The 25,547-nt window shown below is 45.2% G+C and overlaps 1 protein-coding gene across 3 annotated transcripts; it reads right to left on the bottom strand.

Annotated features, from left to right (window-relative positions):
- Window positions 1-918: 918 nt before the first annotated feature.
- On the bottom strand, window positions 919-23,964 carry PATZ1 (POZ/BTB and AT hook containing zinc finger 1). Of its 3 annotated transcripts, none has more exons than XM_040416471.1 (7): window positions 23,739-23,964; window positions 21,977-23,161; window positions 17,305-17,368; window positions 12,442-12,613; window positions 6,103-6,240; window positions 1,152-1,783; window positions 919-1,104 (listed from the first exon to the last, which is right to left on the bottom strand). In XM_040416471.1, exons 2-6 carry the CDS (start codon window positions 23,119-23,121, stop codon window positions 1,260-1,262), a joined length of 2,043 nt encoding a protein of 680 aa, XP_040272405.1. In that variant the 5' UTR covers window positions 23,122-23,161; window positions 23,739-23,964; the 3' UTR covers window positions 919-1,104; window positions 1,152-1,259. The 3 variants fall into 3 exon arrangements, with proteins under 3 accessions (XP_040272405.1, XP_040272404.1, XP_040272406.1); XM_040416470.1 differs by having other exon boundaries at window positions 23,753-23,964; XM_040416472.1 differs by lacking the exon at window positions 6,103-6,240 and having other exon boundaries at window positions 23,753-23,964.
- Window positions 23,965-25,547: the final 1,583 nt, after the last annotated feature.

Genomic DNA, 25,547 nt, shown 5'->3' with positions numbered 1-25,547 from the left:
AATTCTGTCTTTTTCTGTCCTGTGTAGTTAAGATAGTTTTGTCAGTGCTTAACCCTCCATCGTCACTGTCTCCACTGTGCTCAGACTGGCTGCAGGCTCTTCCACTTGGGTTCCAACACTGAGGGTCCCATATCCACTAAATATGCAGCTGAACAGGAAGACTTGGAAACACATCGGGTCATGACCCGAGCAGAAGAGCCCGCAGCCAGTCTGAGCCCAGTGGAGACGGCATCGGCGGGATAAGGACTGACAATCTTTCGTACACTGGACAGAAGATTCAGGGATTTAATGAAAGGCCTGGAGAACCCTTTAAGCGTCCATTCACACGTACGTGGAATGGGTCCACATCCGTTCCGCAACATCGGGAACGGGTGCGGACCCATTCATTCTCAATGGGGCAGGAATGGATGCGGAGAGCTCACAGTGTGCTCTCCGCATTTCCGGAGCACGGCCCCGATCTTCCGGCCCGCAGCTCCGGGAAAAAATAGAACATGTCCTATTCTTGTCCGCAATTGCAGAAGAGAATAGGCAGTTCTATGGGGGTGCCAGCCGGGTGTATTGCGAATCCGCAATACACTACAGGCGTGTGAATGGACCCTAAAGGCAACAAAATAAAAGTATAGTTCTGGTGTGCCTTCAGTTGGTTGGTACCCTCTGCAAGCCCTATTGATGCCCCCCACGATGTACTATAGATGTCAAGATAATAGTCTCACAGTGCACAAGTGCCAGAATAACTGGCTAATGTAGCTCTGCAGCTGCCTTTCCATGGATTCAGGCACCAACTGTTGGATCAGGAGTGTAATCTGTGGGTGTCCAGGTCATAGGGCTAGTGCCAAGTGCACATCTTTATAAGAAATTCATTATAACCAGAGAGCGTACATGTAGAGGCACAAAAGTATAGCTGGGAAGACATCACATGTGAATCTGTTTATTACAATGTGTCTAGCGTGGTGCATTTTGATAATCAGTTTCCAGGAGAGTACAAAACATTCACATAGAAATTAGTCATGGTGCCCCCGCGACACATTGAGCCATCAGTTCATGAGGCATTGTACAGTTCGGAGATCAGTGATAATGTTAGAGAAATGCTAAGTGCTTGTCTTTCTTGGTATGGTGCGTTGACTGTGAACACCAGCCTACACCATTCATACCAAGGTCATTGGGTCTTCCAGTCCTTTGTAGAGCTATTTTGGGGGCTCATGTACAGTAATGCTTTTTACATGAATTAGGCACTACCATTTTCCTCACTAGTATCACTTTTATTTCCCTTCACCGCCAATACCCTGCTGTTCTACCTCAGGCTCCACAAGAGAAGAAGCAAAAGCCGACTGTACAATTTGGAAACCAAATGACTCCAATAGGGACATGTTTTGTTGTGGAGAGAAAGGAGATGCTAGTGCTGACCCTAAAGCTGGCCCAAGTGATGCACCAAGAGTTGGACCAAGAGAAGGCCCAAGGGCTGGACCCAGCGTAGGGCCAAGGGCGGGGCCAAGTGCAGGACCTAAAGTTGACCCTAAATCACCCAGGGTTGCTCCAAGCGGCCTGGCATGTACTTTCTGAATGTGTTTATTAAGATAGGCCTTGGAGCGGAAGAAGCTGCCACACTCTGAACAGGGATACCGTTTCTCCGGTTCGGTCTCTATTTTCTTGGGAATCACCAAGTCATACGTTGCATATGATCCATTAGAATTCTGTTTCTCTGGTGATTTGAGATCGCTTCCATCAGACAGGTCACCGTAGGAGTCAGAACTCTCTTGTTCCCCATGCTGACATTTATCCCCCTCTGCAAAATAAGAAGAGTCAGTGAAAAAGCTTCACGTTTTATTTTACTGAAAAGTCCTATGTTAAGGCCTCTTGCACACGACCGTATGGCTTTTTCAGTATTTTGCAGTCTGCAAAAAACGGATCCGCAAAAAATATGGATGACGTCCCTGTGCATTCCAGTTTTTGCGGAACAGAACAGCTGGCCCCTGATAGAACAGTACTATTCTTGTCCGTTATGCAGACAATAATAGGACATGTTCTATCTTTGAACGGAAATACGGAATGTATACAGAGTACATTCCGCTTTTTTTTTGCGGACCCATTGAAATGAATGGTTCCGTATACAGAACGTAAACGGGGGGGGGGGGGGGGGGGGGGGAAACGTTTGTGTGCAAGAGGCCTAAGGCAGCTACAGCCCAATAGTCTATTTCAAATGACGTTCTCATCCCCTAGACCCGCACCTATGTGAAGAATGAGGGTTCCCACGAGCAGACTTATTCAGGTAAGTGGATATGACATAAATGTTTAACCTTTGATCATCTGGATTGGCCTTTTGCATTAGACAAGGGGCCAAGTCAGCTCATAGTCCTTCCTAGTATTTCATTAAATATTAAAAGTTGATAAATATCACAGGGGTTTTCCAATTTTATGTAAATAAAGCTTACTAGTTATATAATTAGGAGTTACACAACTTTCTAATATACTTTGGGGGACATTTAATATCCTCAATGCCAAAAAGTTGCAAATCTTGGCACATGCCATACTTGTGCACAATTATTAAAAGGCATGCGAATCTTAATAATTGTGGTGCTTTTTGACCCCAGTAGGGGACAGGTTAAGACCGGTCTTAGTAAATGTCCCCCCTTGTGTTCCTCAGTAGCACTTTCAAGATCTGTTTGCTTTCAGTGAATGCACACATTCCTGTTTACATGCAGCGCACCATGCAGACCTAGTCCCGCTCTGTACAGCATACACTCCCTTGTACACTGATGGAAGAAATACAGGAGAGAAATGTGTACTGGTGCTCACACAGGATTGTCTAGACCCGCCAAAGCTGTATCCAACTGCATGAGCAGGACTTAAGCGCTCATGCACACGACCATTGGATGTTTTGCGGTCCGCAAATTGAAGATTCACAAAACACAGATACCGGTTGCGTGCATTCTGCATTTTGCGGAACGGAACAGCTGGGCCCTAATAGAACAGTCCTATCCTTGTCTGTAATGCAATAAGGACATGTTTTATCATTTTGTGGAACCGCCATGTGGACACGGAATGCACGCAAAGTAATTTCTATTTACTTTTTTGAAGAGAATGGCTCCGCATATGGGCCACAAAAAAACGGAACAGACATGGAAAAAGAATACGTTTGTGTGCATGAGCCCTAAGGGCTCTTTCACACTTGCGTTGTCCGGATCCGGCGTGTACTCCATTTGCCGGAATTACACGCCGGATCCGGAAAAATGCAAGTGAACTGAAAGCATTTGAAGACGGATCCGTCTTCAAAATGCGTTCATTGTTACTATGGCACCCAGGACGCTATTAAAGTCCTGGTTGCCATAGTAGTAGTGGGGAGCGGGGGAGCAGTATACTTACAGTCCGTGCGGCTCCCGGGGCGCTCCAGAATGACGTCAGAGCGCCCCATGCGCATGGATGACGTGATCCATGCGACACGTCATCCATGCGCGTGGGGCGCCCTGACGTCACTCTGGAGCGCCCGGGGAGCCGCACGGACGGTAAGTATACTGCTCCACCGCTCCCCACTACACTTTACCATGGCTGCCAGGACTTTAGCGTCCTGGCAGCTATGGTAACCACTCTGAAAAAGCTAAACGTCGGATCCGGCAATGCGCCGAAACAACGTTTAGCTTAAGGCCGGATCCGGATCAATGCCTTTCAATGGGCATTAATTCCGGATCCGGCCTTGCGGCAAGTGTTCAGGATTTTTGACCGGAGCAAAAAGCGCAACATGCTGCGGTATTTTCTCCGGTCAAAAAACGTTCCGGTCCGGAACTGAAGACATCCTGATGCCTCCTGAACGGATTTCTCTCCATTCAGAATGCATTAGTGTGAAAGAGCCCTAAGTCTTACGGGTTTTCATCCACTGACAGTAAAAGGAGATTTTGAAAATAGTGAGGAATTGAAACAAAACATATACAGTGCTCCTTCAAAGGACCATGGCCTCAGGGTACAATATTTTCAACGTACATTGGTCTTTCCTGGACCATTGTAACTTCAGAGATTTAGCCAATCTGCATGGGCATTTCACTGGTAAAACACCTGTAATGGCTGTCTACTACCGCCTCCCTACAGGATAGTGCAGGTACTACAGGCTTCGTACTGCTCTTTACCTGTGCCAGGATGATCTGCTCCCCTGGGCACCAGGTGGGAGTAACTCCATAGTATTTTTCTAGTACACCGTGTAGCGTACAGGAACCTGAAGAAGCTCCTGTCCTCTACATAGAAAGTGATATACACCCCCATGCACCTATTTCTAGCTGCTTATTTTTCCTTAATCTCCTTTTTTTTTTTCTTTTACCTCAAGTTGACATTTTGGGGCTTCACAACCAATACAATACTTGCAATTTACAATGTATGTAGCAGAAGGGCCTGTTCACATCACTTTTGGCTACTGTTTTCCCCAATCTGATCCATTTTTTGCTTTTTTTACAATGCAAGAATATGGCCACAGGATTTTAGAGGAGAACACCGGTAGCTGTCACCTTCTTATACCTCCCAGTGATCTGACATCAGCAATGGCTGTGTAGTAATCATTTCCTATGAAATGTCCGATTGGTCATACACTGGTAAGTGTATAGGAAAGTTGCAGGGCTGTTCATTATATAATGATTAAGCTTTATTTACAGAAAACCCTTTTCATGCAGACTGGTCTGTTATAGATTGGCCCCATCTGCTTCTCACAGCCATGGTTGGCACAGATGGAGCTGCATTCTACCATATTTCTTTAGGAGGTGGCCACAGTTTTATTAAGTGAGTACCTCCAAGATTTTATGTTTACATTGCTGTCAACAAAAGTTACTACCTGTCGTCTATATATACGTATACGACTTCATTTTCATCTCTTTTAAATCCATAATTCTAAGTATGTGCAGTCTAAGGCTCTGTTTATACTGTATATACAGGGTCCAAGTTGGATACGAGGAATTCATTTTGAATGAATCCTAACAAATCGGGAGGTGTCCCTGCACAGTCTGACACTGGCAGCACTGATTTTGATCATGTCCCCAAATGGTAACACCCATCTGGACCTTTACTGCACACGACTTGTAAGTCATTTGTAACTTCTAGCAGGAATAATAAAGGAATGGCACAAAATAGAGTTATAAGAATAGATGCACCAGAATTGCTATTACATGGGGAATGCAAGTAGTTACTACAAATGACATGTCAGAAGAGGGGACAGGTCCTCTTTAAATGAGTCCATCCACACAGGAGATTACATGATGTGGTCTGTTAGGGGCAGCAGAAAACTGACGGAGGGGAATCCTGACACCAGTTTGAACAGAGCCTTAGGGTATGCTCACGTGTTGGATTCCACATGGATTTTGGTGCAGATTTTGTGCCGAAACCTGCATGCCATGCATGTGAATGCAGTTTCTGCAATCCCCTTACATGCATCGGAAAGTTTCAGCATGGATTGCCAGCGGAGCAGAAGAAAAATCTGCCACAGAGATAGAGGGGTATGTTGGCCGCAAATGTGAAGGGTTACACAATCCTGGTGAGATTCTGCTGCAGAAATTTGAGTGTGCAGTGTTAGATTTACCGTATGTTGCGGAAATATACTCGATATGTCAGCATAGCCTTAGTTTGCACATAGTGGTAACATCTGTATGCTTTGGTGGTCCGTGGATAATAAGTCCCTTTAAACATTAAGGGGCAGATTTACTATAGAAATGATGCCAGAATTCTGGTGCAATTTGCACCAAAAAAGGGTGTACATGCCTTACACTGCATTTATTAATTACTTTAGACTTTTTCAGGCAGTTTTTCTTCCTCGATCAGGGGTGTAACTTATCTTTAAGGGTTGTGGATTTGCGGAGAAAAGGGTGTGGCTTACAAAAGTGCCATCTCATGCCAAAAATGCACCAAAATTTGGAGTAAACTAAGCCAACAAATAGGTGGTGTAAAGTTAGACTAGACAGGCTAAAAACAGTCCAAGACTGTCTAGTCTACATTTAGTCTGACTATTAGACAGTACTAGTAAATCTACCCCCAATGTGTACAACCACAACTGGCAATGAATGCAATATCCAACAACCCATTCTAGCTCACGGATGCGCCCCCCTCTGCACGGACAGCCGGCTGTGCAACGCTTGCCTTTCACGCCACAGGTCCGGACACAGTGGAACAGCGCTGCACCGTTTGGGACGGACTCCGGCGGGTGAGGGCCCGCACTGAGGAGGGCGCCATGATGTGTTTTTACATGGACTTTTAAGTATGAGGCAGAGGAGAAACCTAGACAAGATAAAAGCAGGTAAGATGCTGCCACTGACAGACCTCCGACTGCTTACAACATCAAGACATGGAGACGACTCAAGAACCTCAGAAAAGCAATCTGCATGGATTAGACGGCAATATGTCTTCATCTGCACAGCCAGACACAAGGAATACCAAAACTATTTAAGTTTGTCAGTCTTTTACTGTATATTTGGTGTCAGAACCAGGATTGGATCCTGTAAGAACAAAGCAGGGAACCATTTTCCAGACAAAACCTTTGGGATAGGACTTCCTGCTTTGTTCTGATCCAGTCTCATTCTTGGCACAACATATATAACATCTGTACGGAGCTATATCATCTAGCTTATTTCATTTTTGTCTGTTCCTAGCGTTTCTTAATTTTATTAAATATATTGAATGGGTTTTCCAGTTTTATGCAGTTAAAACTTAATCATTGCAAAATGAAAAGATTTGCAGCTTTCTAATTTGGTTTTCTTTTAACAACTTACCATGCCAAAGATCTCTGCTTGCTATCAGGGAATGGAAATATTCTTGAACATCTGTCCTGATCATGTCCATCTGACTTATGTGCATGGTTCAGTATGAGAAAAAGTTCTGTTACCTTAAAGGGGTTGTCTCATCACAGACAATTGGGGTGTATCGCTAGGATATGCCCTCAGTGTCTTATAGGTGCGGGTCGAGAATGGAGTCCCAAAAGTGTTGGAGGGCACACTGCACATGTGCAGCCGCCCTCCATCTATTTTCTGGCTCGGCTATTTCCGTCAGGCCCATAGAAGTGAATGGGAGCAGTGGCTGGTCATGGGCAGTACACTCCCATTCACTTCTATGGGAAGCGCGCTTGGTGGTGGCCGGACTGGAGTCCTCCAGCCACCATCTTGCGGGGCTCCGTTACCGATATAGGTGGGACCCACACCTATAAGACAATGGGGGCATATCCTAGTGATATGCCCCCATTGTCTGTGATGAGACAATCCCTTCAAGGATACTTTTACATCTGCATTTTGAAATCCGGAAGCCTGTTCCAGTAAACGAACAGCCTGCTGGGGTTCACCGTATCCAACATAGCCAGATAATGCTGGGATCTAGCCGCTTTCCGACATAAATGCCAGCTTTTGGCCGGACCAAAAATTTGTAAGGCCTCCCGCACACGACCGTTTTTCCCCCCCGTTTACTGGCCGTTTTTTTGCGTTCCGTATACGGTCCGCAACGCCCGTGTGAAACCAGCCTAAGTCTGTGATTCACTGAAGTGTGGACCAGGCTCCAGGCCGCTTTCACGGTCAGTGTTTGGTCAGTGATTTCCATTAGTAATTGTGAGCCAAAACCAGGTGCAGGTCAAAATCACAAAACAGGTACAAATCTTTCCATTATACCTTATGGCCATTTTCACATGGTCAGTATTTGATCAGTATTTTTAAGCCTACACTCCTGGTTTTGGCTGACAATGACTGACCAAACACTGACTATGGGAAAGCGGAGTAATTCACATGTCAGGGGGAGATTTAAAGGGATTCTGTCATGACATTTTAGGCCTATAACCTAAACATATGGCCAGGTCCGTACTAATAACCTGAATCCGAAACTGTCCTTATTAAATCTGCCTGTGGCTCTATTAGCACATAAAACTGGTTTTTATAACCTGTTATTCACCTACCTAAGGTGCCCAAGGGGACGTCGCTTCATACAGGGTGCCCGGCTGCAGCCATCTCCGTCTGGTGCCCAGCGCCGCCTTCCCAGTTGAAATCGCTGCCTTCCTCACCTCAGCCCCGCCTCCGCAATCGTCCGGTCCCTCTGCCAGATCCCGCGCGTGCGCACTAGGCATAACCTGAGGGACCGGACGATTGCGGAGGCGGGGCTGAGGTGAGGAAGGCGGCGATTTCAACTGGGAAGGCGGCGCTGGGCACCAGACGGAGATGGCTGCAGCCGGGCACCCTGTATGAAGCGACGTCCCCTTGGGCACCTTAGGTAGGTGAATGACAGGTTATAAAAAACTGTTTTATGTGCTAAGGATAACAGGCTTACCGAAAATCAATCAGATTCACCTTTCATTTTTCAGAGCTCCTTTGGAAAATGAAAGATTAACTCTGATTGGTTTCTATGGGCAACTAAACCAGTTTCCTTCATATCTGTTTGGATAAATCCCCCCCATCAGTGTTTGGTCAGTGATTTCCATTAGTGATTGTGAATCAAACCCTCCCCAACCCTCAGGTGAAGAAGTATCTGTCCTTAATACTTTCTCCCTCTGCATGACCCACTCCTGATTTTGGCTTCAAAAACTGTATAAAAAAATCTGAATGTGTGGCAGCACCCTAAGGCCCCTTTCACACGGGCGAGTATTCCGCGCGGATGCGATGTGTGAGTTGAACGCTTTGCACCCACACTGAATACCGACCCATTCATTTCTATGGGGCTGTTCAGATGAGCGGTGATTTTCACGCATCACTTATGCGTTGCGTGAAAATCGCAGCATGCTCTATATTCTGCGTTTTTCACGCAACGCAGGCCCCATAGAAGTGAATGGGGTTGCGTGAAAATCGCAAGCATCCGCAAGCAAGTGCGGATGCGGTGCGATTTTCACGCATGGTTGCTAGGTGACAGTCTATTCACTGTATTATTTTCCCTTATAACATGGTTATAAGGGAAAATAATAGCCTTCTGAATACAGATTGCTTTGTAGGTGATCAATTGAGGGTTAAAAAAAATTAAAAAAATTAACTCACCTTCTCCTCTTGTTCGCGTAGTTCCCGGTCTCTTCTTTACTTCTTAAAAGATGAAAATACCGGCTAGGACCTGTGGTGACGTCAGATCACATGCTCCAATCAGATGGTCCATCACCACGGTGATGTACCATGTGATTGGAGCATGTGATCTGACGTCACCAAAGGTCCTTTAGCCCACAACTCATCATTAAAGAAGTAAAGAAGAGACCGGGAACTACGCGAACAAGAGGAGAAGGTGAGTTAATTTTTATTTATTTTTTTAACCCTCAATTAATCACCTACTAAGCATTCTGTATTCAGAATGCTATTATTTTCCCTTATAACCATGTTATAAGGGAAAATAATAACATCTACGTTCGGGTTTGGGTACCAAACATGCGTGATTTTTCTCACGCGAGTGCAAAACGCATTACAATGTTTTGCACTCGCGCGGAAAAATCCCGGGTGTTCCCGCAACGCACCCGCACATTTTCCCGCAACGCCCGTGTGAAAGGGGCCTAAGGGTCCATTCACATGTCCGTAGAATGGGTCCGCATCCGTTCTGCAAATTGCGGTACGGGTGCAGACCCATTCATTCTCTGGGGCAGGAATGGATGCGGACAGCACACAGTGTGCTCTCCGCATTCGCATTTCCGGAGCGCGCCCCCGATCTTCCGGTCCACGGCTCTGGAAAAAAATAGAACATGTCTTATTCTTGTCTGCAATTGCGGACAAGAATAGGAGTTCTATGGGGGTACTGGCCGGGTGTATTGTGGATACGCAATTTGCGGATCCGCAATACACTACAGACGTGTGAATGGACCCTAAGGCTAGTTGTTACAGATGTAACAGAATTGAATGCAAGAAACTCTCTGTTTGTGGCAGTGTGAGTACTCATTCTGAACTCTGCTCCTTTCCGACAGGATCGCATGGCATTATAAGGATTTATAATGCTGTGTGCCCCTACTAGACCTGGAAGCTACTGAATTGTTTTGACATAATGCTGTCGGTGTAGTTCAGTACATACAAGTCTAGTCAGTTACACAGCAGTATAAAGGGGGTGATTAGAATTTTTTTTTTTTACGTTTTTCTTTTTTTACTTATATTAAGTCCCCTTAGGAGACTTTAACATGCGATCATTAGATCGCTTGTCCCTTAGACTACACTGTATTACTATTGCAACCTATGGGACAATGAAGCTAGATGTTTCAATGAAGCTAGAACTACAGGCTACTATAGGGAAAGAACGGCTTCCTCCATCGCCATGCGAGGGAGCCGTTCAGGCCCTGGGAGTACAGCGCTCGGCTATCTAGTGCCTGCAGCCGCCATTTGATGGTTAAAAATCAATCAAAAATGCTGCAAAAGTGTAGGTGTAGCCCCAGCCAAATGCAAGGATGTGCTTGACTGGCAATTAGGTTGACAAAAACTGCATAAAAAACCTGAGCATATGATGCAAAACAATGACGTCTGAATTGGGTCTAAATGCTTTAGGACTCCTGCACACGGCCGTTTTTTTCCCCGTTTACTGGCCGTTTTTTGCGTTCCGTATACGGAACCATTAATTTCAATGGTTCCGCAAAAAAAACTGTATGTACTCCGTATGCATTCCGTTTCCGTATTTCCGTTTTTCCGTTCCGTTTTAACATAGAACATGTCCTATTATTGCCCGCAAATCACCTTCCGTGGCTCCATTCAAGTCAATGGGTCCGCAAAAAAAACGGAACACATACGGAAATGTATCCGTATGTCTTCTGTTTCCATTCCGTTTTTTGCTGAACCATCTATTGAAAATGTTATGCCCAGCCCAATTTTATCTATGTAATTACTGTATACTGTATATGCCATACGGAAAAACGGAACGGAAAAACGGAACAGAAACGGAAACACAACGGAAACAAAAAACGGAACAACAGATCCATGAAAAACGGACCGCAAAACACTGAAAAAGCCATACGGTCGTGTGCAATAGGCCTTAATCTGCTTTAACAGCAAGCAAAGATCTTGAAAGGGTAAAAATAAAACAACATCAAAGTCTATATTAGAAAGTATCGCTTGTCATTAGAAAATGATTAAGATTTATTTACATCAATCAAGGAAACCTATCAAAGGCCAGTTCACTACGGAAATTTAATCGTAGCAGAACATGCTTCTCTGAAATTGGCCAAAAACAGATTTCCAGGAAAATACATTAATACATGAACTTGGGGATCTTCAAAGCCACAGTGGCCCTTGTGTACTTGTGGTCGTGCCTGGTACAGCAACTTGTTGTGCCTTGGTACTAACACATGGGGTGGTCATTTATCCCCTACGCGGCAGGATGGTGCGCTTAAATTATAATGAGGTGCCCACCTTGTCATTAAAGGGCTTCTGTCACCAGGAACATAGTTATTAAACTGGCTGACTACAGACATGTGCTAATGTCAGCTAAAGCATACAGTCTTTGTCCCTTCTTTCTATCTGCTTCGATTTTTGTGAAAAAATTTACTTTTATTTTATGCAAATGAGTCTCTAGGAGCAATGGGGGTGTTGCCCCTACTCCTAGAGGCTCAGTTCTCCCTCTTCTGGCCAAGCGAATGTGGCTGAGCTGTAATACCAAGCACAGCCACTATACAATGCATGGCACTGTGCTTGCTGCCTTCTCAAAGAGCTGATCAGTGGGGGTCCCAGGTGTCGAACCCCAATGATCAGATATTGCATCAGTAAAAAAACTTTCGGAAAACCCCTTTAAGCCAGAGTACATTTAGGGAGAGATTTATCAAACTGGTGTAAAGTAGAACTGGCTTAGTTGCCCATAGCAACCAATCAGATTCCACCATTCATTTTCCAAATGAGCTCTGAAAAATGAAAGGTGGAATCTGATAGGTTGCTATGGGCAATTAAGACAGTTTTCCTTTACATCAGTTTGATACATCTCCCCTTTAGATTTCTAATATGGGCCCATCCAGGAGAAGATACAAAGGGGGTCATTTAATAACATCATTGAGCTAGTTTTTGGCATAAAAAAAGTCACAAGACCCTTCCTTGCAAATTTTTTAACGTCCATGAGACAATAGTTTGCCTCATGGACATTTTTACGCCACCTTCCCCACTTGGGAGTGGCAGGGGCTGGAATATCGTCATAAATTAGGAGCTTCCTCCTGCAGTGCAGGGGCTATCAAAACTGGTGTAAAGGAAAACTGCCTTACTTGCCCATAGCAACCAATCAGATTCTACCTTTCATTTTCCAAAGGAGCTCTGAAAAGTGAAAGGAGGAATCTGATTGGTTGCCATGGGCAAGTAAGCCCATTATCCTTTACAACAGTTTTGATAAATCTCCCTCCTCCCTCCTGGTATAAAAAGCCGGTCTTAGAAAAATAACCCCCCCAGCGTATTAACCCTTAAACTTTCCTTTATGTACACAGACAAACTTAGTGATATCTGCTTCAGTAAAAGGTAGCCACACAAGAAGCCAAGCGATTTCCTGACATAACACTGCTTACAACGGACCTAACCTTCTAGTTACCTCGGTTACAGATGGTGCAGAAGTTGCTCGGTCCTTCACTGTGTTTCTTCAAATGATCAGCCATATAAGCAGCTCTTAAGTATTTCCCACACACCTGACACGGAACTTTATCCTCATGACAAGCCAAGTGTGAGCGCAGCCGGTCCCGTGTAGCAAAGGAGGCATTACATGTCTGAAACAGAGACGACATCAGTGTTCACCATACTGTTAGAAGCAATTCACAAAAAGTGTGGGGGTTATTTACTAAGAAGCCATCGCAGGGGGCTATCGAAGACCAGCGTAAAATGACCCCAATGTATTTACTCTATATAGTTATCATATCAGTTTATTCACATGTTGTAGTTTTCTTGCATTAACACAATGGCAGAGATTACCAATCAAAATGTGCCAGAATTCTGTGCATTTTGTTCAAAAACAAAATTGACGTACGTGCCTTGTATCACATTTATTGTTTTAGGTACTTTTTTAGCCTTGTCAAACAAAGGGACATGACTTAACGGGAATGGGTGTGGCTTGTTGGAAAGGGCCGCAACTTAAATGCTTTGTCCTACCTAGGAGCTGACAATCTATCATACTGAGTTGCCCATGCTGTACCCACCATACTCACTTGTCTACTTGCCCTGCTGTACCCAAGCAGCTGCCTCATTCCTGCCCCCACAATACCAGGAATTGGCTTGGTCCTGTGACACCTCACAGCAGTACAGAAATAGACAAACAGGGCAGTGGTGTGGGCACAGCGGGACCATGGACAGGTGTGTGTTTTTTTTTTTTTAAGGGACACAGGTTAGGACCATAGGGGTTGTCGGCTCCTAGGCCAACAGGTAGTATAAAGTTAGACTAGGGAATCTGAAGATGTAGCCACAGTTATGTATCTGACGCAACATGTCTACTCTTGCACTGTCTAAATATTAGACAGGATTAGCAACTGTCCCAATCTTCTGGAAGGGAGCCATTTGAACAATACATTAGGAGATGGTACAACCACACGGTCAGGTTTCTTGATGCAGTTTTGGAAGCCAAAGCCAAGAGTGAATTCAAAATAGAGACGTTGTACCTGTCCTTTATACTTTCTCTCCTTCTATGATCCACTTCTGATTTTGGCTTCATAAACTGCATGCAGAAACCTGACCTTGTGGTCATACCCTAAGGGTCTATTCACACGTCCGCAAGTGTTGCAGATCCGCAAAACAACGAGACACATGGCCGGCACTTTAAATAGAAATGCATTTTCTTGTCCGTGTCTGCGGACAAGAATAGGACATGTTCTATTTTTTGAGGAACGGAAGTTTGGATGCGGACAGCACACTGTGTGCTGCCTGCATCTTTTGCGGCCCCATTGAAAAATAATGGGTCCGGATCCGTTCCGCAACGTTGCGGAACGGATCCGGACCCATTTTGCGGACGTGTGAATGGACCCTTAGAGGATTTTTTTTTATTGCCAAATTCCCTTTAGCCGCATCAACATTTTGATAAAAACCTGTAGCGCAGCAGATCATTTCAAAATCTCTACCCTTAGCTCTACAATACAGGAAGCTGTAGTCTGACCATAGATTCCTTGTCACACAGAGTCTTTTGATGGCTGTCTATATGGTCTGTAAATGGAAAGCAAACATACACTCACCTAAAGAATTATTAGGAACACCTGTTCTATTTCTCATTAATGCAATTATCTAGTCAACCAATCACATGGCAGTTGCTTCAATGCATGTAGGGGGTGCTCCTAGTCAAGACAATCTCCTGAACTCCAAACTGAATGTCAGAATGGGAAAGAAAGGTGATTTAAGCAATTTTGAGCGTGGCATGGTTGTTGGTGCCAGACAGGCCGGTCTGAGTATTTCACAATCTGCTCAGTTACTGGGATTTTCATGCACAACCATTTCTAGGGTTTACAAAGAATGGTGTGAAAAGGGAAAAACATCTAGTATGCGGCAGTCCTGTGGGCCAAAATGCCTTGTGGATGCTAGAGGTCAGAGGAGAATGGGCCGACTGATTCAAGCTGATAGAAGAGCAACGTTGACTGAAATAACCACTCGTTACAACCGAGGTATGCAGCAAAGCATTTGTGAAGCCACAACACGCACAACCTTGAGGCGGATGGGCTACAACAGCAGAAGACCCCACCGGGTACCACTCATCTCCACTACAAATAGGAAAAAGAGGCTACAATTTGCACAAGCTCACCAAAATTGGACTGTTGAAGACTGGAAAAATGTTGCCTGGTCTGATGAGTCTCGATTTCTGTTGAGACATTCAAATGGTAGAGTCCGAATTTGGCGTAAACAGAATGAGAACATGTATCCATCCTCTGATGGCTACTTCCAGCAGGATAATGCACCATGTCACAAAGCTCGAATCATTTCAAATTGGTTTCTTGAACATGACAATGAGTTCACTGTACTAAAATGGCCCCCACAGTCACCAGATCTCAACCCAATAGAGGGATGTGGTGGAACGGGAGCTTCGTGCCCTGGATGTGCATCCCTCAAATCTCTATCAACTGCAAGATGCTATCCTATCAATATGGGCCAACATTTCTAAAGAATGCTATCAGCAACTTGTTGAATCAATGCCACGTAGAATTAAGGCAGTTCAGAAGGCAAAAGGGGGTCCAACACCGTATTAGTATGGTGTTCCTAATAATTCTTTAGGTGAGTGTATATTGCTAAAGGGGTTTCCAATAAAACACCAAACTCCCTGTTCTCTAATGAAATGCATGGAAGTCTGGGTGCTGCCACACATTCCGGTTCTTTGATACAGTTTTTGAAGCCAAAATCTGTGTCTGGAAGAGAGAAGTAATTTACTAACATCGCTATGCCAGTTTTTGGCCTAAAAAAAAGTCACAAGACCCCTTTTTGCTTGTTCTTGTCACTTGGGAGTGGCCTTTCCTGTTTATTTGAATCCAGTCCTGGTTTTGGTTTAAAAAAAAAACTAAAGATGTAGCAGCACCCTTAGGCCCCTTTTCACACGAGCGAGTTTCCCGCGCGGGGGCAATGCGTGACGTGAACGCATTGCACCCGCACTGAATCCTGACCCATTCATTTCAATGGATCTGTGTACATGAGCGTTGTTTTTCACGCATCACTTCTGCGTTGCATGAAAATCGTAGCATGTTCTATATTCAGCGTTTTTCACGCAGCCCTGGCCCCATAGGCCCCTTTCACACGGGCGAGTATTCCGCGCGGATGCGATGCGTGAGTTGAACGCATTGCACCTGCACTGAATCCTGACCCATTCATTTCTATAGGGCTGTGCACATGAGCTGTGATTTTCACGCATCACTTGTGCGATGCGTGAAAATCGCAGCAAGCTCTATATTCTGCGTTTTTCACGCAACGCAGGCCCCATAGAAGTGAATAGGGCCACGTGAAAATCGCAAGCATCCGCAAGCAAGTGCGGATGCGGTACGATTTTCACGCATGGTTGCTAGGTGACGATCGGGCTGGGGACCCGATCTGTATTATTTTCCCTTATAACATGGATATAAGGGAAAATAATAGCATTCTGAATACAGAATGCATAGTACAATAGGGCTGGAGGGGTTAAAAAAATAATAATAATAATTTAACTCACCTTAATCCACTTGTTCGCGCAGCCGGCATATCTTCTGTCTTGTTCTGTGAGGAATAGGACCTTTGATGACGTCACTATGTTCATCACATGGTCCGTCACATGATCCATCACCATGGTAAAAAGATCATGTGACGGACCCTGTGATGAGCGTAGTGACGTCAACAAAGGTCCTATTCCTCACAGAACAAGACAGAAGAGATGCCGGCTGCGCGAACAAGTGGATGAAGGTGAGTTAAATTTTTTATTTTATTTTTTTAACCCCTCCAGCCCTGTACTATGCATTCTGTATTCAGAATGCTATTATTTTCCCTTATAACCATGTTATAAGGGAAAACAATACAATCTACACAACCTTGAACCCAAACCTGAACTTCTGTGAAGAAGTTCGGGTCTGGGTACCACATTCAGTTTTTTATCACGGGCGTGCAAAACGCATTGCACCCGCTCGATAAAACTAAACAACGGAACGCAATCGCAGTCAAAACTGACTGCAATTGGGTACCGGACCTTATCCGGACACGCACGTGTGAAAGAGGCCTTAGAGTATGTTTAGTCCGAGGATTTTGTCCACCAAAAAATCCACCATGTGTCCCACGGCAGAAACCACTGCGCAGTGCTTAGGCCTCTTTCACAAGACCGTATGGCTTTTTCAGTGTTTTGCGGTCCGTTTTTCACGGATCCGTTGTTCTGTTTTTTGTTGTCTTTGTGCTTCCGTTTCTGTTCCGTTTTTCCGTATAGCATATACAGTAATTACATAGAAAAAATTGGGCTGGGCATAACATTTTCAATAAATGGTTCAGCAAAAACGGAACGGATACGGAAGACATACGGATGCATTTCCGTATGTGTTCAGTTTTTTTTTTTGCGGACCCATTGACTTGAATGGAGCCACGGAACGTGATTTGCGGGCAATAATATGACATGTTCTATCTTTCAACGGAACGGAAAAACGGAATGCATACAGAGTACATTCCGTTTTTTTTGCGGAACCATTAAAATGAATGGTTCCGTATACGGAACGCAAAACCTGCGGCCCTCCAGCTGTTGTAAAACTACAACACCCAGAATGCCCTGCTGTAGGCTGTTCGGGCATGCTGGGAGTTGTAGTTTTGCAACAGCTGGAGGGCCGCAGGTTGAGCATGCCTGCTTTAGACCCTGGATTGGGTTAAGACGCTCGTCCATAATACACGAGCAAAAATGCAACCACAATCCATTCATGTGAAACTGTCCAAAGGCTATCTCAACAGCAATCTTCCTTTACTGTAATCACTAGCACCGTTCTGCTTTCCATACCTCACACTTGTGGGGTCGCTCTGATGTATGAACTTGTTTTATATGTCCATTCAGATGGTCCGGCCTGCAAAGGAAAATACATCAGACAGGCTTACATGTCAGAATAATAAAAGCGCATTTCAAGAAGGTATGGTCCATGATTAATAAAATATCCACTCCCAAAGGGTTACTGGATATTCACAATAATCTCCATAAATAATCTCTCTAAATCGCCCTCATTAGCTTATCAGAACTGAGGCTACATTCATATGTGTGGTATAGGTAATCCGGCAGAGGAACAGACTACTGGAGTTACCGTCTGGCATAGCAGGATAGCTCTGCACACAGCATGACTATAATGGGATCTGATTTCCGGCATAAATATGCTGTATACAGCTGAAAGCCACCGGATCCCATATGGTCAAAGGGGATCCTGCAGCGTGCTGCAGTATCGGGCCATGTCTGGCTAGTTTGTTCCTATGCCAGAATAGACTACCGGATTACCTTTACCGCAGATATGAAGCTACCCTAAGGAAATGCCAAAAATGCTCCAGAGGGAAAAACTGCACCAACATTTTTAAAATAGTATGTTATGCTAGACACATTTCTCCTGGTGTACCTATATCAAGGTGTGTGCAGTACAGGAGGACATGGTCGCTGCTGTGATAAGAGATCATTGTACACACTGGAAATAACATAGGAGAACACACTAGTCCAGGGATGGGCAAACTACAACTCCCAATATGCCCAGTCAGCCTACAACAGCTGGAGAGCCGCAGTTTTCCCATCCCTGCACTAGTCAAACACAATACAACACTGAAAGACACAACCATGTTTTTGATCCACCTCCGATCCGCATTTTTTGCAGATTGTACACAGACACATTCATTTCTATGGGTCTTCCAAAAAATGGACAGCACACAAATTATAGAACATGTCCATTTCTGTTAATGGGACTGAGAAAAAAGTGGATTGCAGATGGAAGGTCCCCGTATTTAGCGGATCTGCTGTTTGCGAACCGCAAAACAGATACAGTCATGTGAATATAGCCTTAAAAAAAAAAAGAAATCATGCAGAGATAATATTTACACGCTTTAAATTTGTCGCAGAAATTTCTGTGACTGTTCCACCATTCATTTGAATGGGGCTTGCAAAATCCTTGCACAAGCTGCAGAGACAACCCCAATCCGATGAATGGAATGGATTTGCAGCTGCAGAAATTTCTGCCGCAAATCACTTAGGCCCCTTTCATAAGAGCGAGTTTTCCGCGCAGGTGCGATGCGTGTCGTGAACGCACAGCACCCGCACTGAATCCTGACCCATTCATTTCAATGGGTCTGTGTACATGAGCCTTTTTTTTTTTTACACGCATCACTTCTGCGTTGCTTGAAAATCGCAGCATGCTCTATATTCTGCGTTTTTCACGCAGCCCTGGCCCCATAGAAGTGAATGGGGCTGCGTGAAAAAGGCATTGCATCGGCAAGCAAGTGCGGATGCGATACGTTTTTCACTGATGGTTGCTAGGAGATGTTGTTTGTAAACCTTCAGTTTTTTATCACGAGTGTGAAAAACGTATCAAAACGCATTGCACCCGCGCGGAAAAGACTGAACAACTGAACGCAATCGCAGACAAAACTGACTGAACTTGCTTGCAAAATGGTGCGAGTTTCACTGAACGCATGCGGAGCCAATCCGTCACGCTCGTGTGAAAGAGGCCTTAATGAAGATACTGTGCAATCTGCAAATAGCTGTGTGTATGGGTATTTCTCCACTGCCTCCCCCCTCTTCCACCCACACATGCTCAGTGGCGGTTGCAGCCCTTCTGTAAAATCCCCCCCCCCCCTCCCTCTTATCTTTCTGTGTCCCTCTGTCCTTTGCACAGAGGAGAGTATAGACTGCGTTTTTCCTGTTGGGGAGGAGAGTCAGTCTTTGTAGTTCTTCTAGCACCCCTCCCTACCTCCTTCTGACCAATCAGTGCACGCTGGCTGCAATCCTCCATTTGGGTGGGGGGCCCATGGTGCACACGCTCTGAGATGGCGTCCCATGGGCAAATGAAAATAGGGGGGGGGGGGAGTATTTTGCATGCAAGCAACTTCCATTACAAGTGCAGTCAGCTATGCATACAGCAGAGAAGAATAACCATGTCATAGTCTGACATCTCACTGCGTACTGTGTGGTGATCAAGCCTTATATACATTGCTAAGCAAGTGCTATACATACGTACACTTTATAAAAAGCATTCCAGCACTTTAAGGGTAAAACACGTGATCACCAAGCTCTGTTAGACTTCTATACTTTAACCTGAGATCAATGTTTAGGCTGAGGAGAATTTAGCGTACTATCTATACAAGTCTGCCACCTAGCACTTCATATATATATATATATATATACCGTATATATATACACCCCCACTTCTAAAACGCTCCTGAAATGTATCCTAAAACGTCGCTTTTCCCTCCGATTTGTATATGCGTGCTTAAATGCCGGGCTGCCGGACAAAAAAAAACGTTTCATGTTGTCCGGCTGACAGCCGGCATTTGCGCCGGATCAGGCTGCCAGATCTCCAAAACGCAGAAATGTGAACGCAGCCTAACATCATCAGAGAAAGCGGCCTAAGGCCTCATGCACATGGCCGTATTTTGCATCCGTGTTGGATCTGCATTCATTTCTATGTGTCCGCAAAAAAAAAAAACGGACAGCACATGGAAGTCATCCGGGTGCTGTCTGCATCTCTATGTCTGTTTCACAAATGATAGAACATGTCCTATGACGTCAATAGGTCCACACAAAAAAATGCAGATGCCACACGGATGGTATCCGTATTTTGCTATTCTGCGGTTTGAGGGCCGCAAAATACATGAGGTCTGAGGGGGAGAAAATTGCAGATTGCTCACGAAAAGTATCCGTATTTTGCGGATCCGGACGGACGTGTGCAGGAAGCCTAAGTCGCTGTGCGTGGTTTGGAAATCTAGTGCTCCTAATACAGTAATACTGCCCACAGCAGCCAGTGGCCACCATTTTTATACTGTAGGTCATGACAGCAGTTCTCTGTCTGTTGTTTTTATGTTTTTTGCATTGTAAAACAGTAATACATGATCTCCACTTCTGGAGCCATACTGTGGGCCTATGATCGGTGTATAACTGTACAGTAATGCTCTAGATAGAATATCGCCACGACTAAATAGCTTTGATTTGCTTTTGTTACAACACAATATTGAGGAGGTTAAGCAGGAAGGTGCAAAAAGCCCCAGTGGGGTTTAGGGCTGGCACGCTGCTGAGTTTTTAAAGCCAGGACACACTTTCTGAACACTCTTTATGAGCCTTGTATAAAGCATCACCGATCCAAGACAGAGACACTCTAAGGGCTCTTTCACACGAGCGGATGCCGTGCGTGGAATCCGCTGCGTGAAAGAGTGCCAAGCCCCGTTCCGGACAGCAGAGACACGGAGCATTAACATGATTGACTGTGACCTTTTTACTACAAAACCTTAGTGAGATAAAGTTGTCACCGTGATTTTGTAGTAAAAAGGTCACAGAGAGGCAAAGAGCATTATCACTCATGTTACTGCTCCGTGTCTCTGCTCTCCGGAACGGGGCTTGGCTGTCTTTCACGCAGCGGATTCCACGTATGGCATCCGCTCGTGTGAAAGAGCCCTAAAGATGGCCATACACATTAGATAGAAGTAGTTGGATGGTTGAATGAACGGTTATCTGGTGAACAATCGTTACAGCGGCACAGCCATGCACAATGTAGTGTGTACTGCCACCCTATCAAGTCAAGGGCTAGCGACCATCAGATGAAAATTTTTAACACAGGCAACTTGACAGTCTTGATCATCAACTAGCTAAAATGGTCAATCGTTGTTAAATTTCGTCCAACGAAAAACTGTTTTGGTTGAAAAGGTTTGTTTGAATTGTGTGTAAGGGGTTGTCCAGCTTTGGAAACTTTTTTAACAGACCCCATGTTGTACCTCTTGAAAAACTCATAATCATCCGCTCCCCACCTCTCCATTCCAGCTCCCCTCAGTGGTCTTCATCTTTAAGACATGTCCCATAGCAGCACGTTAGTCAGTAATGATTAGCTGCTTGGGGACACATCACTGCTGAGACCAGTCATTGTTCGCAGTGGTGCACATGAACCTGTCCGTCTAGAGGTTTACAGGACAAAGACTGGAAGACCACTGAAGGGAGCCAAGGAGCGGAATGGAGATGGAGAAGTACCCAAAGCTGGAAAACCCCTCTCAGAATTCTCAGCCTTCTTAGGCTAACTGTCAGAGTTTGATTAATGATTTCCATCAGTGATTGTGAGCCAAAACCAGAAGTGGAGGCTCCACAGAGATAAGGGTACACCTACACGGCGACTTTGGGGTCGTGGCAAATGTGTGAGTCACGATGCGACCCCATTAATGTCTGTGGCTGCCTTGATACACTGCAATACTTGTGTCGCGCCCAAAATCGCCATGTAGCCGTGCCCTAATGTATAATAGAAAGATATCTCCGTCCTTTTTATTTATTTATTTTTGCCTGCTCCTGGTTTTGGTTCATAATAACTGATGAAAATCACAAATCAAACACTCAATGTGTGAAAGCAACTTTATTCAATTTTATTCTACCACTAGTATAGGTAAGTGTTGTTCATCTCAAACTATTGATATGCCAATATTTCCCTGAAGGCCATGTTGGCTGAACTCACCGAGAGAATCCCTTTCCACAGCTCTGACAGATGTAGGGCTTCCCAACCGAACCATCATGTGAGCGTACATGGTAGGACATTCTGTCTTTCCGTTTGAACCGCAGTCCACATACAGGACAAGAATAAGGCTTCTCTCCAGAGTGAGACAGCTTGTGTCTATTCAGATGGTACACATCTCGGAAAATCTTCCCACACAAATCACAAGCTACCTGTTTTCTTGCACGGTTCCTTTTTCTAGGGGTCCCAGAGTCCTCCTGGGTGAGCCCATTCTCTCCAATACGAGGTGCTTGTAGGTCTCCATAACCCAGCTGCAGGCTTGTGACTCCATGCTGTGCCTCATGTTGGCGCAGTCTTATAGGATCTGTGAAGACTTTATCACAAAGTCCACAAGGAAGTACTAATCCATCCCGCAAACCACCAACAGCTCCAAACAGTACAGAGTCTAAAACGCTAGGCTTTCTCGGCCTGCCACGGCCTCGTTTACTTCCAAGTCCTTGTAGTCCCACTTGGTACTGAGACGGTAGAATTTGTGACGAACCACCAAGCGCTAGAAGAGAAGCTTGACTTGGCACAGCTGGGCCTGGGCGAACAGAGTCATCTTCGTCATCCCCTATGGACCCTGCAATACCTGAGCCACTCATAACAGTCCCATTAGTCATGTCCAATGGAAATCCAAGGTCAGAGGCTCCAGAACGAAAAAGCATGAGTTCTGGTCGTGTTGGGGGTACCAAGATTTGAACATTGGACTGCTTGATGACCTCTTGGCAAATATCAATAACTGAGCGCATTAACAAGAATTTGGCAGCCGTCATTAGCTCTGGAAAACTCTCCAGTCTGATAATGATGCGAGCAGTATATGCAAAGTCCAAAATATCCCCAAAAACCTTGGAGCTGATTGTGTGCATCTCAAGCTCCCGGGGAGTTGGCCCCTCTGTTTCTCCAAGCACAGACTCAAAGTACTGACTGCAGGCAGCTAGAACAGCACGGTGGGCAGGAAAACTATCCTCTCCGACACGAAGAACTACATCACAGAAGCGCCCACCGCTCTTGCGTTGCTGGTTGAGTTGGTTGAGAACATCAGAGCTGTGTTGACGTACCTGATAGGTGAAGCACGATGGCCCACATCCCTCTACCAAACGCTCCATCTTAAGTAGGACGGAGATCCAAGGGCATATAATTCTAGACCTAAGGGAGAATGTAAAACACCAAAACTTATATGGTCATTTGGACAGTCCCGAAGAGACAGAAACATGAAATGAGGGAATAATGAAGTACTCTTAGATACATTTAGATATCTTCTTCACATCTTCAAAAAGAGGCATCACAGATCATTTTAACAAATGCTACAGAAAACAGTGGTAGGATGTCAACTGCTATAATACACTCTCAAATCATACCAATATAGAATAAAAGAGTCCAGAGTCCATATCATTTTGTCTTATGTTCTGGCTTGATTGAAAGGACATCATTTTTAAAACAATTCCCATGGTTTGGTGGGCACTGTTACCCCAGGCAGGATATGGGCCACTACAACATAAGGTAAGGAGTATACTCAGGTGCACAGGTATGTCCTGCAGGACTGGAGGGAACAATCATGTGGGGACTGTACATATCTAGGGGAGTAGAGGTGCTTGCTGGGGGGGGGGGGGGGAGGGGGGTGCACTTGGTATTCAGGCCTGACTACAGAGGACCTGTATAAGATTCATGAAGGGCATCTATGCAGGGTCCCCTATAATATAATGGGGGTTCAGGGTGATGTCACCTGGGTGCGCATACCCGCGTAGCTCCTCCCCTTGCCTCCGCGGGTGCGCGCTGCGCGGGCTGATGGTTTCAGGAGCCCCGGTGCAGGTTCCCGGTGTGTTGCCGCGCGCTCCAATCTGCTCCTCAACACCGGAAACCGAGACCCCCAACCGGATACCCAGACCCCCCCGCACCGGACTCAGGGGTAGCTCTGACCGGATCCTCGCCAGCCTCTTTGTGTCTGATCCCCCCCCCCGGGCTGAGAATCAGTGGCCGCCCCCCGGTCCCCCCTCCCTGTGAGCACTCCCCCCCCGCCCCTGTGAGCAGACTGGGAGGACCCCGCACATGCCGACCCCCCCACTCTTACCCCTCCGGAATAATATGCATATTCACTATGGGCACAAGGTAGTCTACATCCACGGTGTGCTCTTATCACACACTGTAATGCCCCCACTTGTCTCCCAGGGGGAGGAAACTCTAATTTCTTGCCAAAAGGAAAGTCCCTAAATGTCATTTTCTTAGTTTTCATTAAGCCAAACATTACCCAGTGTCTGAGAATTCTAGCTGCCATAGTGTGGGGGAACTAAACTCATACCTACCTATCTAATATCACCTCTCTATCCACCTACCTACCTATCGATCCCTCTATTATCCATCTACCTGTCTAATATCACCTCCCTATCCACCTACCTACCTATCGATCCCTCTATTATCCATCTACCTGTCTAATATCACCTCCCTATCCACCTACCTACCTATCTATCGATCCCTCTATTATCCATCTACCTATCTAATATCACCTCTATCCACCTACCTATCGATCCCTCTATTATCCATCTACCTATCTAATATCACCTCTATCCACCTACCTACCTATCGATCCCTCCATTATCCATCTACCTATCTAATATCACCTCTATCCACCTACCTACCTATCGATCCCTCCATTATCCATCTACCTATCTAATATCACCTCTATCCACCTACCTACCTATCGATCCCTCCATTACCATCTACCTATATAATATCACCTCTCCATCCACCTACCTACCTATCGATCCCTCTATTATCCATCTACCTATCTAATATCACCTCTCTATCCACCTACCTACCTATCGATCCCTCTATTATCCATCTACCTATCTAATATCACCTCTCTATCCACCTACCTATCGATCCCTCTATTATCCATCTACCTATTTAATATTACCTCTCCATCCACCTACCTATCGATCCCTCTATTATCCATCTACCTATTTAATATTACCTCTCCATCCACCTACCTACCCATCGATCCCTCTATTATCCATCTACCTGTCTAATATCACCTCTCTATCCACCTACCTATGGATCCCTCTATTTATTATCCATCTACCTATCTAATATCACCTCTCTATCCACCTACCTATTTATCTACATATCTATCCGCCCACCTAACTACCTATCGATCCCTCTGTTATCCATCTACCTACCTACGGTATCTAATATTATCTATCCATCCACCTATTCATCTACACTCACCTAAAGAATTATTAGGAACACCATACTAATACGGAGTTGGACGGAGTTGCCTTAATTCTGCGTGGCATTGATTCAACAAGGTGCTGATAGCATTCTTTAGAAATCTTGGCCCATATTGATAGGATAGCATCTTGCAGTTGATGGAGATTTGAGGGATGCACATCCAGGGCACGAAGCTCCCGTTCCACCACATCCCAAAGATGCTCTATTGGGTTGAGATCTGGTGACTGTGGGGGCCATTTTAGTACAGTGAACTCATTGTCATGTTCAAGAAACCAATTTGAAATGATTCGAGCTTTGTGACATGGTG

The sequence above is a fragment of the Bufo bufo genome, chromosome 2 (genome assembly GCF_905171765.1).
Source record: "Bufo bufo chromosome 2, aBufBuf1.1, whole genome shotgun sequence".
Lineage (NCBI taxonomy): Eukaryota > Metazoa > Chordata > Amphibia > Anura > Bufonidae > Bufo > Bufo bufo.
Note: the sequence above shows the minus strand (reverse complement) of the source record. Positions and strands in the feature narration are given on the sequence as shown.